Consider the following 13,478-nt stretch of genomic DNA (forward strand, 5'->3'; position numbering starts at 1 on the left):
TGTGTGTGTGTGTGTGGCCAGCTCAGCCCACCAGGGGGCGCGGCTGGCTGGCATGTGGTGCTGGAGGATTGAACCGTGGTCCCTATGCTTTGCCAGGCTTGTTCCAAGTAGGTGCTTTAGACCACTGAGCCATCTCTCCAGCCCCCCAGGCTGGTCTTGAATCTACAGTCTTCCTGTCTCAGCCTCCTGAGGAACTAGGGCTACAGGAACATGGCAGCTACCATGGCCAGCCCCCTTTCATTGCTTCTGTTTGTTGTCAAATTCTAGTAAGAGCAGTTAGGACAGCTAGGAATGGTGGCCAGTGCTGCCATATTGTTTTCATATGTTGAGCCAGCCTTATATCATGGAATAAATTCCACATGGATTATGGCATATAATCCTTTTAATATGATTAATATTAGGATTTTTTAAAGTCTTATTTATTTGATACAGGGTCTCACCACACAGCTCAGACTCTTAATGATCCTCCTATCTCAGCCTCCTCAGCACTGGGATTACAGGCATGTGCCACCACACCCAGTTTCAGTGGCTGGTATGGCGTGGGGCCAGCACAGCATGAGGTACCAGGGATCCAACCCAGGTCCTTGCACTTGCCAGGCAGGCACTTAGACCGCTGCGCTATCTCCCCGGCCCTAATGTTAGGATATTGATGAGGTTCAGTTTACTAGATTTTGTTTTGTTTGTTTCTAGTTTATCAGTACATGAGTGTTGATTACATTCTTTGTGTATACTTATTACATGTATATAACCATTCTTTTATCCCTTTTCTCCATCCATGTCCCTCTGTCGCTTGATCCCTCCTCCCTCTGAGAACACACAAGCTTCCTACTTCCCGTTGCTTGCTAATGTTTTTGCTATGAATTTTTGTCCTCAAGGTTGTTTGTTTTGTTTGGTTTTTGTGGAACCAGGGATTGAACTCAGGCCCTTGCACTTGCCAGGCAAGCGCTTATTCTACTGAGCCATCTCCCCGGCCCCTTGTCCCCAAGTTAACATTGAGAGGTTTCTGAGCATCTTTGTTAGGAAACAGAAGTCAGATGCTTGTCATGTGAATCCCAACTCTGCCACTCCACTCTTTAGATTGAGGCTTTTGGTGTCCTATCTGAGCCTCAGTATTTTCATCTGTAAAATGGGTTCATAAGAATGTACACTTCCTGGCAGTGCGAAGAAGATTCATGAGATTCATTTCAGCCCAGGGCTGGAGAGAGTTGTGATATATGAGTGGTATTTCCCATCTCCTTGCTGCACACTTGGGCTGTAGCAACTAATTCTTTTTTTTTTTTTTTTTTTAATCTGTGTGTGTGTGTGTGTGTGTGTGTGTGGCCAGCTCAGCCCACCAGGGGGCGGGGCTGGCTGGCATGTGGTGCTGGGGGATTGAACCGCGGTCCCTGTGCTTTGCTAAGCTTGCTGTAAGTAGGTGCTTTAGACCACTGAGCCATCTCACCAGCCCCTCTAGCAACTAATTCTTGCAACAAGCCTGTGAAGCAGTTGGTGAGGACCTTCATCTCATAGGGAAGGAGACTCCCACTGAAAGAGGAAGTGATTTCTTGAGAGCTCACAGCTGGGGAGTGGGGTGGGAGTCAGCATCAATCCCGGGCTCCCTAATATGGGAACACTGGAAGGAGGCACTCAGAAACAGGGGCTGGAAGCTGCGCGTGGTGGCGCTCACCTGTAATCCCGGCACTCGGGAGGCTCAGGCTACATAGTGAGTCCAAGACCAGCTTGCACTGCCAAGTGAGACCGAGTCTCAGAAAAACAAAACAGTGGTCAATCTTTCCAACAGTTTATGGCTACTTTTTTAATGCGGTCCTGGGAATTAAACCCAGAGCCTTCTCACTGAGTTATATTCCCAACCTTTAGTTATGTATTTATTTTTCTTTTGAGACAGGGTCTTACTATGTAGTTCAGGCTGGCCTTGAATTCTCTAGGTTGCCGATCCTCCTGCCTCAGCCTACGAAGTGCTGGGATTACAAGCATGCACCGCCATGCCGGGCTATTTTATTTTGTTTATCTTGGGACCAAGTTTCACCAAGGTGCCTGAATTGGGCGCAAGTTTGTGATCTTCCTGCCTCAGCCTCCCAGAGTGCTGGGAGTACAGGCATGCACCAGCATACCAGGCCAATTACTAAGTTTTTTTCAAGCGCACAGTGAAGCTGATAGACGTATGCAGTCACCCTCCCCTACATCTTCCCAGTAATTGTCACAGTGCCAGGGAAGCGCTTATTCTACTGAGCCATCTCCCCAGCCCCTCTAACGTAATCTTAATCCACAGGCCCCACTCTAAAATATCGTGCCATCGCTTTGGGAGTTAGAGATTCAATATCTGAATGTACAAGGGCTCCCGAGGACCCAGTCCCCAGCCACACGGCACATTTGCTGAGCTCTGCCAGCTGCACGTACTATGTGACTCCCGCCTCTGTCGCAGCCTGGCAAGCATTGCCAGGGAACATCCGCTCACAGCCCTGCTGCCCCTGGGAAACCTTCCCACCGTACCTTAGCGTTGGCTGTTTCGGAATGCCTCGGAAGTGTAACCACACTGCGCATGCCTCCCTAGCTGGCATCGTTCACTAGGGTTTGTCTGGGGTGTTTCTCACTGTGTTGTCCAGGCTGTCTGGAGCTCGTGGGCCCTAGGGGTCCTGCCTCAGCCTTCCTGGAGTGCTGAGATTGGGATTATAGCACATCAGCACATCCTCCCTTCTGCCCTTCTCTTCTTTCCTCCCCGCACGCCCTCTCCTTCCTTCTGTTGCGTGCTGGGGGAAATCCAGGCCTTGCATGGACCAGGCCTGCGCTGGTCCACTAAGCTACCCCAGGCCTCCCGCGGCCATGCTGGAGTGCCGCTGAGCCCAGGGCCTGGAGCCTGCAGGCGTGGTGTGTCTAACCCCTACTCCCTGCACAGGGGGAGAGGCTGAGCCACGCCGTGGGCTGCGCCTTCGCCGCCTGCCTGGAGCGGAAGCAGCGCCGGGAGAAGGAGTGCGGGGTCACAGCGGCCTTCGATGCCAGCCGCACCAGCTTCGCCCGCGAGGGCTCCTTCCGCCTGTCCGGGGGCGCACGGCCCTCAGAGCGCGAGGCCGGGGACAAGAAGAAAGGTGGGTGTGGGCCTTGCAGGGCGGGGGCCTCAGGCTGGGTGCATAGGGTCATCCGGGTGCCACCACAGTGTGGGTGACAAAACCCAAAAACCAGGCATGGTGGCACACGCCTGTAATCCCAGCCCTCGGGAGGCTGAAGGAGTTTCACTGTGAGTTCAAGACCATCCTGGGCTACAAAGTGAGCTCAAGGCCAACTGAACTGCTTAGACTCTGACTCAAAAAGACAAAAAAGTAAAGAACTGCCAACTGAGGGCACATAGAGGGTATGTTATTGTTGACAAGGAACCCTTCACAGTTTGCAGATAGTTCTTTTTTACTCTTTTTTTTTTTTTTTTTTGGGGCTGGGGATTGAACTCAGGACCCTGTGCTTGCCAGGCAAGCGCTTATTCTACTAAGCTGTCCCCTCAGCCCCACGTCTTGTTTTTATGCTGAGACAAGATCTCCTTAATTTGCTGAGGCTGGCCTTGCAACCCATGATTTTCCTGCCTCAGCCTCCCAAGTAGCTGGGATTATAGGCATACACTGTTGAGCCCAGCTGCAAATATTTATTTACCATTCACATGGCCTATTAGAATTAATAAAGAACTTTGACAAAGCCCAGCCAAGTGGAGCATGCTTGTAATCCCAGCACTCTTGACAGGCTGAGGCAGGAGGATCACAAATTCAGGCTCAGCCTGGTCAACCTAGCAAGTTAGTGAGGCCTAGTCTCAGAAAATTAAAAGAACTGGGGATGTATGTTGGTTCAGAGGCCCAAGGTTCAGTCCCAGTGCCAGACCCATTTATTCCTAGACACTTTGCCACAGTGAATCTACGAAGTGAGGTCTGATCTGCGACCTGGGTCACAGTGCTCAGCCTCCGCTGCACTCAGCCTGGAGGCGTTTGAACACACTCTGGAACAGTGCTTTGTCCGAAGAGTTGTTTGTCAAGCTTTCTTTGGATTCCAAAGCATTGAGCATTCACTACCTTAGCTGACCTTGTCGAGAGGCCCTGGGAGGTAGCCTGAGGATGTTTATCCCAGGTTCCTAGTCCAACTGGAGCCCAGAGAAGGGCGGGAACTTCCTGAGGTCACACAGTAAGAAAGAGCAGAGGTGATTTCCTAGTTCCGACCTCCCTGGGCTGTTGCCATGGCACTAGCCTGGCTCCTCATCACTTCATTCTGGAAGGTAGGAGAAGCAGCCCTAGGTGACATCCTTGTGAGCAGCTGTGGCGCTGATGAGGCCCTGATGCGGGGAGGAGTGTGTGTTTGTTAACTAGCAGGGGAGGCCTGAAGAGCCTGCCTCTTGTGGCAAGTGGGGAGACCAGCCCCTGCCCCCCATGCATACACATCCCAGGACAGAACAGCCCCAAAGTGGAAAGAGCCAGGCTGAGGGCTAGTGCAGTCTGGAAAGCTTCCCAGAGGATGCTGTGCGCCAGGCCAGGGCTGCTGTGACTCACTGCAGCTGGAGGAGGGAAGGAGACACTTGAAGTGGGAAGTTGGGAAATGGGGAAACAGAGGACAGAGGGACAGATAGAGGGTGCGGCCTTGGGACGGACAGATGAGGGCTGTGTTTGAAGCACAGATTCCAGAGTGGGCCCACCCCTTCCTAGGAGCGCAGTGGTGGCCACATCGCAGGCCTTTGCGGGACCCAGCTGTAAAATGCAGATGGTCTGAGTCTTGTGGCTCCTTGTGTGGACAGACAAGTTAATATTTACAGATCTCCTGGAACAATGCCCGATACAGTGTTCCTGAATGAAATAAGTGTTGGTAAATTACCAGAAAGGGAGAAAGAGTGTCCAGGGGGGAAATGATGATCCCCGTGCAGGAAGACGGAGCAGAGGCAGAAAGCCAGAGGCCCGGAGGGTCAGGTGGGGCCTCCTGGGGAAAGTGAGCTTGGCTTGGGTGGGGATGAGAGATGTGCCAGGCCTCTAACCAGCCTGCTTCAGGAAAGGACATCTGGCGAGGAAGGCAGCCTTGGGGAAGAGGGCCAGGCATGGTGGTGCACATCGGTAACCCCAGCACTCAGGAAGGCTGAGGCAGGTGGATTGCAAGTTCAAGCTCAGCCTGGGGAACTTAGCAACATGGCGGCTATCTTATAAAAGATTTGGAAAGGTAGTTCAATGTGAAGGTCCTAGCAGGGGACAGTGGAAGCACCTGCCTGCAATCCCAGCACTCAGGAGTCTGAGGCAGGAGGATTACTGCAAGCTCCAGCCAGCCTGAGCTACATAATGAGTTGAAAGCTTTGGTCTGACCACATAGCAAGACCTTTTCTCAGGAAAAAAAAAAAGTCTTAGGTTCCAATTCCAGTACCCGAGGTGGAGAAAATATGCCAGATGGGATTAAAAAAAGCCAAGGTGACATATCTAACCAGCTGTCTCCCTGTGTCTCTAGCAGAGGCAGCAGCAGCTCCCGCTGTGGCTCCTGGGCCTGCCCAACCTGGACATGTGTCCCCAACACCAGCTACCACATCCCCTGGTGAAAAGGGTGAGGCAGGCACCCCAGTGGCTGCAGGCACCACTGCTGCTGCCATCCCCCGGCGCCATGCCCCCCTGGAGCAGCTGGTTCGCCAGGGCTCCTTTCGTGGGTTCCCAGCGCTCAGCCAGAAGAACTCGCCTTTCAAACGGCAGCTGAGCCTACGGCTGAATGAGCTTCCATCTACGCTGCAGCGCCGTACTGACTTCCAGGTGAAGGGCACAGGTGAGCTCTGGATTCAGTGAGCATGCATATCAGAATCAGCACTCTCTTATGTGGGCAAGAGACAGAGGAAGGAAGATACATACTGTGATTGATCAGCACTGTCTTTGTCAAGGGGCAAAGGATAGACAAGTGGAATATATTATGATCAACAAACAATGTCATGGGCAAGAAATAGAAGAAAAATAACAGAAGTCATGATTGATTAGCCATGTCTGCTCATGGTAGAGGAATAGCAGAAATGTAGCCTGAATCATGATTGATTAGCAATGTCTACTCTGGTAAAGGGACAGTAGCAATATACTGAACATCATGATTAGTTAGCAAGATCTGCTCTAGGCGACTACATCCACTGTAGGCAAGGGAAAGAGGAAAAGCACAGATACCATTTTTGCTCAGGAATAGACTAAAACATCACAGTCTGATGCTTCTTTCAAGCATTGTATCAGTGGGATCGTAAGATCTTGTAAAGGCTAAAGGCATTTCTTAGAGTCAGGAAAGGGTTGTGATGGATTAGTAATGTCTATTCAAGGCAGGATGAATAGAAGGATGTGTCATGAGCAGGAAAAAGAGATGGCACACCACATGATTGATTAGCAAAGTTCACCATGGACAAGGAAGAAGAGAGCAGAGGTGTTATGTTTTCATAACAAGAGGAAAACTCCTCAAATTTGGTCAGTGGAGCCATGTAGTATGGCCAGGTAAGGGGTAAGGTAAGCAGAGAGCTCGGAGAGGGAAATAACCCTTGTGTTTGATTATTAATGTCTGCCACGGGCCAAGGAGAGGAGACAGATGGCATATGTCATGATCTCAAAAGCAGTGTCTGCTATGGGCTGGGGGAGGAAAGAGGTGTCATATTTTTGCCCGAGGGAAACTGGCGAGAGAGCTCCCTGCCCTCAGCAGTCCAGGAAGCCATGCCGTCTGGCCCACCCTCCCACGCCATATGCCAAATCTGGGACACCTCTCCCTTATAGCTTTGGGGACTGGTGTGGGAGGGTGTTGATTTGTATCCAGCAGGCTGGGCCGCTCCAAAGGTAACAGTTGAGCAGATGCCAAGGCATGTTGAGGATGACGCACTCACTCCGCATCCTACAGCATTGCTTGGCTGTCATACATTGTCACATTTTTTGTCCTCGTGCACACACTCAAGGCATCGCACGCGCTCTCTGAGAGGTGGACACTACTCAAGCGCTGTTTGGAAGCTTCACACTCCTGCAGCCAGCTACACACTTGATGGGATTCAACTTGCCACACGGAAATTTCAGACTCACGTTGATGTTATGCTCTGATGCTCGTGTCCCACATACGTGGAAACCACTGACTTAGAGTCATAGACACACAGAAATTTCACATGTGCAGAAGTTACATGTGTACCCTTACACACTCTCAAAGCATACATCTGCATTTGTAGCCTGGGGAGCCACACTCGCAGATCAAAGTACACCCACTCTATCACACAGGCGGACCACTTACACTTGCGGACACCACACACTTGAACTTCAGTCATACCGGCCACACCCTCACACACTGCATGTCTGGCCAGATACACAGTCATCGTGGACAGTGACCTGGACACCACATCCACCCAGCCTAGGCCCTCCTGTCAAACCACTGATTCCTACGACCACCTCTTTCCGGTGCCCTGGGGAGGATTCTGCATCTCCTCTTGGAGACAGTTACTTCCTAAAATATAACATTGTCACATGTCACACAGGACAGTCCTTTGCTTATTTGATAAGATGATACATTTTAAGCATCTCTTCTAGTCTGTGGCCGCTTGTAGATCTTGAGGTCCTTGGCTTGGGTCCCTGTCATCCATCAGGTCACTTACAGACTTGGCTGTTGTGCTGCTCAGGTGCCATATTTATGGCTGTGATCACCCAGTGACCTGCTGACCCACACACCTGGGAAAGGACAGAAGCCCAGGTTGAGGAGAAGGCCACTGCAGACACAGTAAGCAGGACTGGCTGTAGCGGGCCGGGCCTGTTTGCCAACCTCTACCTTTTCCTACCCCCCCCCCAGTGCCTGAGATGGAACCTCCTGGTGCCAGTGACAGCGATGGCATCAACGCCCTGTGCACGCAGATCAGTTCGTCCTTTGCAAGTGCTGGAGCACCAGCATCAGGGCCACCATCTGCCACAACAGGTAACCCCGCCCTGTCATCAGTCTGCAGACTGCATGAAGGGCAGAAGAGGGATATAGTGTCTGTCATCTCCGGGTCATCCCAGCTCCCTGCCCAGGGCTCCTGCTGCAGGCTTCATCTCTCACTGCCCCTTTGCTCTCTCCAGGGACTTCTGCTTGGGGTGAGCCCTCTGCACCCCCTACAGCTGCCTTCCAGCCTGGCCATAAGCGGACACCCTCAGAAGCTGAGCGGTGGCTGGAGGAGGTATCCCAGGTGGCCAAGGCCCAGCAGCAGCAACAGCAGCAGCAGCAACAGCAGCAGCAGCAGCAAGCAACCTCCGTGCCCTCAGTACCCACCATGCCACCTGCCCTGCAGCCCTTCCCTGCCCCTATGGGGCCCTTTGACACGGCACCTGCCCAGGTGGCCATGTTCCTGCCACCCTCACACATGCAGCCCCCATTTGTGCCCGCTTACCCAGGCCTGGGCTACCCCCCCATGCCCCGGGTCCCTGTAGTGGGCATCACCCCCTCGCAGATGGTGGCCAATGCTTTCTGCTCTGCTGCCCAGCTCCAGCCCCAGCCTTCCACTCTGCTAGGGAAAGCTGGGGCTTTCCCACCCCCTGCTGCCCCCAGTGCCCCCGGGGGCCAAGCCCGTCCACGACCCAACGGGGCCCCCTGGCCCCCAGAGCCGGCACCTGCCCCAGCCTCTGAGTTGGACCCCTTTGAGGCCCAGTGGGCAGCATTAGAAGGCAAACCCGCAGTGGAGAAGCCCTCCAACCCCTTCTCTGGTGACCTGCAGAAGACTTTCGAGATTGAACTGTAGCCCCAGATACCCGGCCCACCCTGGCATCCCCAGGTGTATTGTGACACCTAGGGATGGAGGCACAACCTCTCCCCTAGGCCGCTCCCTGAGGCTGCGCCCCTCAGCCTCCCCTTAAGCCCTTCTCTCCACCACCCCCATAACCACTACAGAACCAACATTGTAATGCCAAGGGCACAGCAGGATGGCATTCAGAGACGACCCGGCCTGGCTAAGGGAGCCGATTCACTGCCAGACTCAGGCTGGCCATGCGCCTCCACCCCCATGGGGGGTGCCCTCCGTTCCAGCTCCCCTTCCTAGTTTCTGTTGTTGGCCTTCCGCCTTCTGAAGTTGGGCAGGATAGAGGGGGACACCCACTTAGAGGCTGTCCTGGGCCCCACCTGTGGGCCTGGCCCAAGTCCAGGGTGCCCTCCCCACATACACAGCACAAGCTAAGGGCTCCCCTCTGCCCACACCGCGTTCACTGCCAATGCTGTCTCCCCACTGCCCGCCCCCTCTTCGGGGCCTGCGTCTTCTGGGGGCCATGGGGTCAGGGGCCAAGTTGGGGGTCCACGAGGTGGGGGGGGGAGGAAAAAGATGCTCAGTTACCTCACATCAGTGCCCGCTGGGAGGTGGTCCCGGAAGAGGGGAAAGGGTGCCTGGCGGGTACTTTTCTATCTTTTATTTCCAGATTTTTTTTTGTATCTAAACTTGCAGATTTGTATTATACAAGGACAGCCAATAAAGGAAAACTATAACAGTGTCCCTGGGGAAAGCATGAGGCTGGGATGGCGGGGGTGGTGGTGGATGGTGGGGCCTCAGAGCCTTTCCTCCTGACTCATCTTCTAAAACAGGAGCAGGAGCAGGGTCCCCCTGAGCAGCCGCCTGAGTCACAGCTGGGGAGCAGGTCCCACTGACTCAGCACACCACATGGGTGCTAAAGGAAGCCCGGGTTTAATTAGCCTGCTTCTGTTACAGAATCTGAACCAAGGAACAAAAGAAATTCTAAACTAGCACTAGTTGGTAGGTTAGCCACATTCTAAACCAGCTGCCATGGTGCCGACCTACAGTCTCAGCTACTTGGGAGATTGAGGCAGGAGGTTCGATTGAGCCCAGGAGTTTGAGGACATCCTGGGCAACAAAGTGAGCCAGACTCCATCCCAAAAACAAGACAATTAGGGGTAGGAATATAGTTCAGTGGCACAAGTGCCTGCCTGGCAAGCGCAAGGTCCTGACTTCAATTCCTGGTACCCAAAAACCCCAACAAAACCATTATGTTTTAGACCGTGCTGGTGAAGTCTTGTCAGTTATATTTTTCTGTAACTTGACATGGCAGCATACTGTTTTGAAGTCTGTTGTTTCTTGGGTCCCTTGATATAATGTATAAAATGTGTTTTTAAGAACACATAGTATAGCTGGGCGAGGGGGCACATGCCTGCAATCCGAACCCTCAGCAGGCTGAGACAGGAGGGTCATTGTGAGTTGAAGAACAGCCTGGGCTACAAAGTGAGCTCAAGGCCAGCCTGAATTACATTGTGAGACCCTGTCTCAAAAACAACCAAAAAAAGCATAGTGTAGCTGCACATGGTGGTGGAGTACCTGTAATCCCAGGTACTCAGCTGTGTAAGGAAGAAGGATTGAAAATTTGTACTCTTGGACCAGCAAGATAGCTCAGTGGACTAAGCACCTGCTTTGGCAAGTGCAGGGACCAGGGTTCAATCCCCCATCTCCCAAGCTACACCACCCTGCTGCCCAGGCATGCTGGGCCAGCGACTAAGTCTGCGTGTGGTGGCGCACACCTGTAATCCCAGCGCTGGGGAGGCTGAAAACAGGATCACTGCAAGTCCGAGCTGCAGTGAGACCCAGTACCAAATACGTAAAAGAAAATTTGTACTCTGCACCATATAAGGAGATCCTGTCTCAAAATAAAAAAAAAAAAACAAAACTTTAAAGGGTGGAGCATATAGCTCAGGGCTCCTGAGTTCAATCCCCAGTACTGCAAATTGACATAAATTATATGTTTAATTATTTATAGCTCTTTAAAATGAGGCAGATTATTTTGTGCAACTCAATATTCTGTCCTCATTCGACAGCTAGGCAAGTGGAGTCATTAGCCCAAGGTCAGGACAGCTGGTGGAGGGAGAGGACTTAAACAGAGCCAGTGTCCCCAAGAGTCCCCACTACAGCCTGGTAGCCTGCTCAGGAACCAGGGTGGGGGCATCTGCGACCCACAGCCCTTCCAGGGAGTGTGTGTGAGGCCCTGGGAAGGAGCAGAGGGCTCTTCTGGGGACAAGCCCCTCTAAGGCTTTGCCTGTGTCCCTTCGTTGAGACCTCGTGGGCCTTACAGAGAACGCTGTTCACGCCTGGAGCATCAGCTCCATCCCATCCTTCGAGTCTCTCTGGCCCTTCAGCAGGATCAGGAGCACCCCTTCCACCGTGGAGCCTGTGCCTCCGCGCGCACCGGACACCCGGGCCAGGCCCTGGCTCACTCCCCAGCTGTCTGTCTGCCCAACTGCGCTGGAGGAAGGAGTGGAGGGTTCTGGGTCATCCGGGTCTCCTCAGTACCCCCGCATTGCGCAAGGCACGGAGGAAACAGGTTCAGATGCTCACCTGCGCCAGTCGCAGGAGCCTGAGCCCGGCAGAAAGGGCCGAGACCCGGGGCTAAGGGTCGAGGAGGGCACGCTGCAGTCAGGGACAGAGTCGGGCCACCTGCCTGCCCCGACATTTCTTGCACGGCCCGTTCCCTGTGCCAACGCCGCCTATCCTGGGGCTGCCCCCTTCCATCTGCTCTGAGCCCACAGACCTGGAGTGACGCGCTAGCTCGGGCTTACCCAAACCTCGAGGCGACACCTCGGAAATGCAGGTCAGAGCCCCAGACCCGCGGGGGCCGCCGCGTCCCCCCGACGCCAGGGCTGCGCTTGCGTGGAGGTCTCGAGAAAGCCCCCACTCGCACCCGGCTCCCGCTTTTTGAAAAACTCCGCCCTGAGCCCCTATTCTCCCCCTCCCCCATCACCCCCAGCGGCAGCCACCACCACCACACGAGACCCACGACGCTTGCCGGGGACCCAGCGCCCCCTCGAGGCGGAGCGATGGGACTTCGAGGTTGAGCCACAGCCCGGGCTGCAGCGCCCCCTGGCGGCCCTTGGTTCGGGTGTTAGCCCGGCCCCAGCATGTGAAGGCAGGCAGGGACTTGGTGTCAAGAAGAAAATTATCTTTAAGCCCTGGCCCAGCAGGGTCCTTCTCTAGGAAGCCCTCCTGGGTTGCATCAGGGCCGCTCCTGGGCTTCTAGGCCCTGTGTGCCTGTCTGCGCCTCTGCCCCTGCTCCTGCCCCCACTCCATCCTAACCTCTGCCTGTACAGTCCCACCCTGTCCCTTCCTTAGCCCCCCTCTGTCTGGAATGGCTTTGGCTTTCCCACCTCACAGGGCACAGGAAGCACTATGAATGCAGGGACCAGGGCCGTCATGGTCACCACTTCTGTCGGCAAGTGAGGCTCAGACAGCCTGCCTCCCTCTGCTTCCTAAGTAGACAGCCTCCCTGGGGCGTTGCTCCCTCACACACGTTTTATTTTGTTTTGTTTAACAGCTTTATTAAGGTACGATCTACTTATCATAAAACTCACTCATTTCAAATGACTTAACAATTTGGAGCGATTTCACAGTTCAGCAGCCATCATCACAAGTCAATTTTAGAACAATAACATCGCGCTATGAAGATGTCTTTTGCTTGTGCGCACAGCCACTCCGGGTCCCACCTCCAGCCTCCGGCAAACGCCGAGCTACTTTCTGTAACATGTGCATTCTTTTCATCTTAGAAGAATTTTCCAAATACTTTTTATCAGCTGCTGTGTGGAGAGGCTGCACAGACACACGCAGACCCTGCCTGCAGGGAGCTCAGGTTCTTCCCTTTGGGGCAACAAGGAGGGGGAAATACAGTGTCGTAAGTGTTCGTAGAGCACGTACCATCTGCCAAGGAGAGGTCCAGGACCCAGCAACACAGCAGAGGGGTGAGGGGAAAGATAAAATCCCCGCTCAGCTCGTCTCTGCCAGAGCTGATGCTCCCCTGAGAGGATGAGCAGATGTGCGCTATGAGATGGCTGCTTGGGCTACGTGTGGTGAAGACCGCCGAGGCACACGGGAAGGAGCCGGGGCACTAGGTGAGGGTTTAGACGAGCTGCTCAGGGAGTGCCTCCCTGAGGCTCTGAGACGGGCACAAGCCATGGGTTGGTGGACTGCAGGAGCCAGGAGGGCATGAGAGGTGAGGGGGGAGAGAGAGTACAGTGGGCTACCTCTATCGGGCCTTAGTAGCCACTGTAGGAGTTTGCTTTCTTGTCTACAAATAATGCAGAGTTCTGGCAGGGTTTTCAGCAAGGAGACTGGAGCTGATTCACTGGTCAGTGTTATGGTTTGGAGCTGGATGGCCCAGAGGCTGGGGCTTCTGCAAGGGGGATGGATTATTCAGAGGCCACAGCTGAGGTAGAGTCTGATCTGAAGAAGCAAGGCACTATGGGTGAGACGTAGAAGTGGCCATCTTCTTTCTTGGCCCCTCCCTTGATGCCCTCCACTTCCTGTCACCATGAGGTGAGCAGAGATTCCTCTACCCTGTTCCTGTGCCACAGCTGTCCTGCCTCGGAGCCAGCTGACCTGACCAGTGAATGACATGGGAGCTGAAATGCACCTCTTCTTTAAGTTGTGGGTGTCAGTTGTGGTGGCTCAACGACAAGAACGGTGACTGGGACAATGAGATTTGTTCCAGCGGCCACAAGCAGAATGGGTTGTAGCATGGGAAGAAGGCTCCTGTGAGGAT

General features: G+C 53.8%; 1 protein-coding gene across 2 annotated transcripts in view; it reads left to right on the plus strand.

Annotated features, from left to right (window-relative positions):
- The window catches only part of Numbl (NUMB like, endocytic adaptor protein), a 24,246-nt gene extending 14,819 nt beyond the window's left edge, over positions 1 to 9,427 (plus strand). Inside the window, exons 7-10 of one of the 2 annotated variants that reach the window (XM_004647977.2) lie at positions 2,894 to 3,083; positions 5,452 to 5,757; positions 7,777 to 7,899; positions 8,043 to 9,427. In XM_004647977.2, coding sequence (XP_004648034.1) covers positions 2,894 to 3,083; positions 5,452 to 5,757; positions 7,777 to 7,899; positions 8,043 to 8,698 — 1,275 coding nt within the window. In that variant the 3' untranslated portion in view covers positions 8,699 to 9,427. The remainder of the gene's footprint in view (positions 1 to 2,893; positions 3,084 to 5,451; positions 5,758 to 7,776; positions 7,900 to 8,042) is intronic. The other variant, XM_004647978.2, reaches the window with a different exon arrangement.
- The last annotated feature ends 4,051 nt before the right edge of the window (positions 9,428 to 13,478 follow it).

Source organism: Octodon degus, unplaced genomic scaffold, assembly GCF_000260255.1.
Source record: "Octodon degus isolate 3935 unplaced genomic scaffold, OctDeg1.0 scaffold00344, whole genome shotgun sequence".
NCBI lineage: Eukaryota > Metazoa > Chordata > Mammalia > Rodentia > Octodontidae > Octodon > Octodon degus.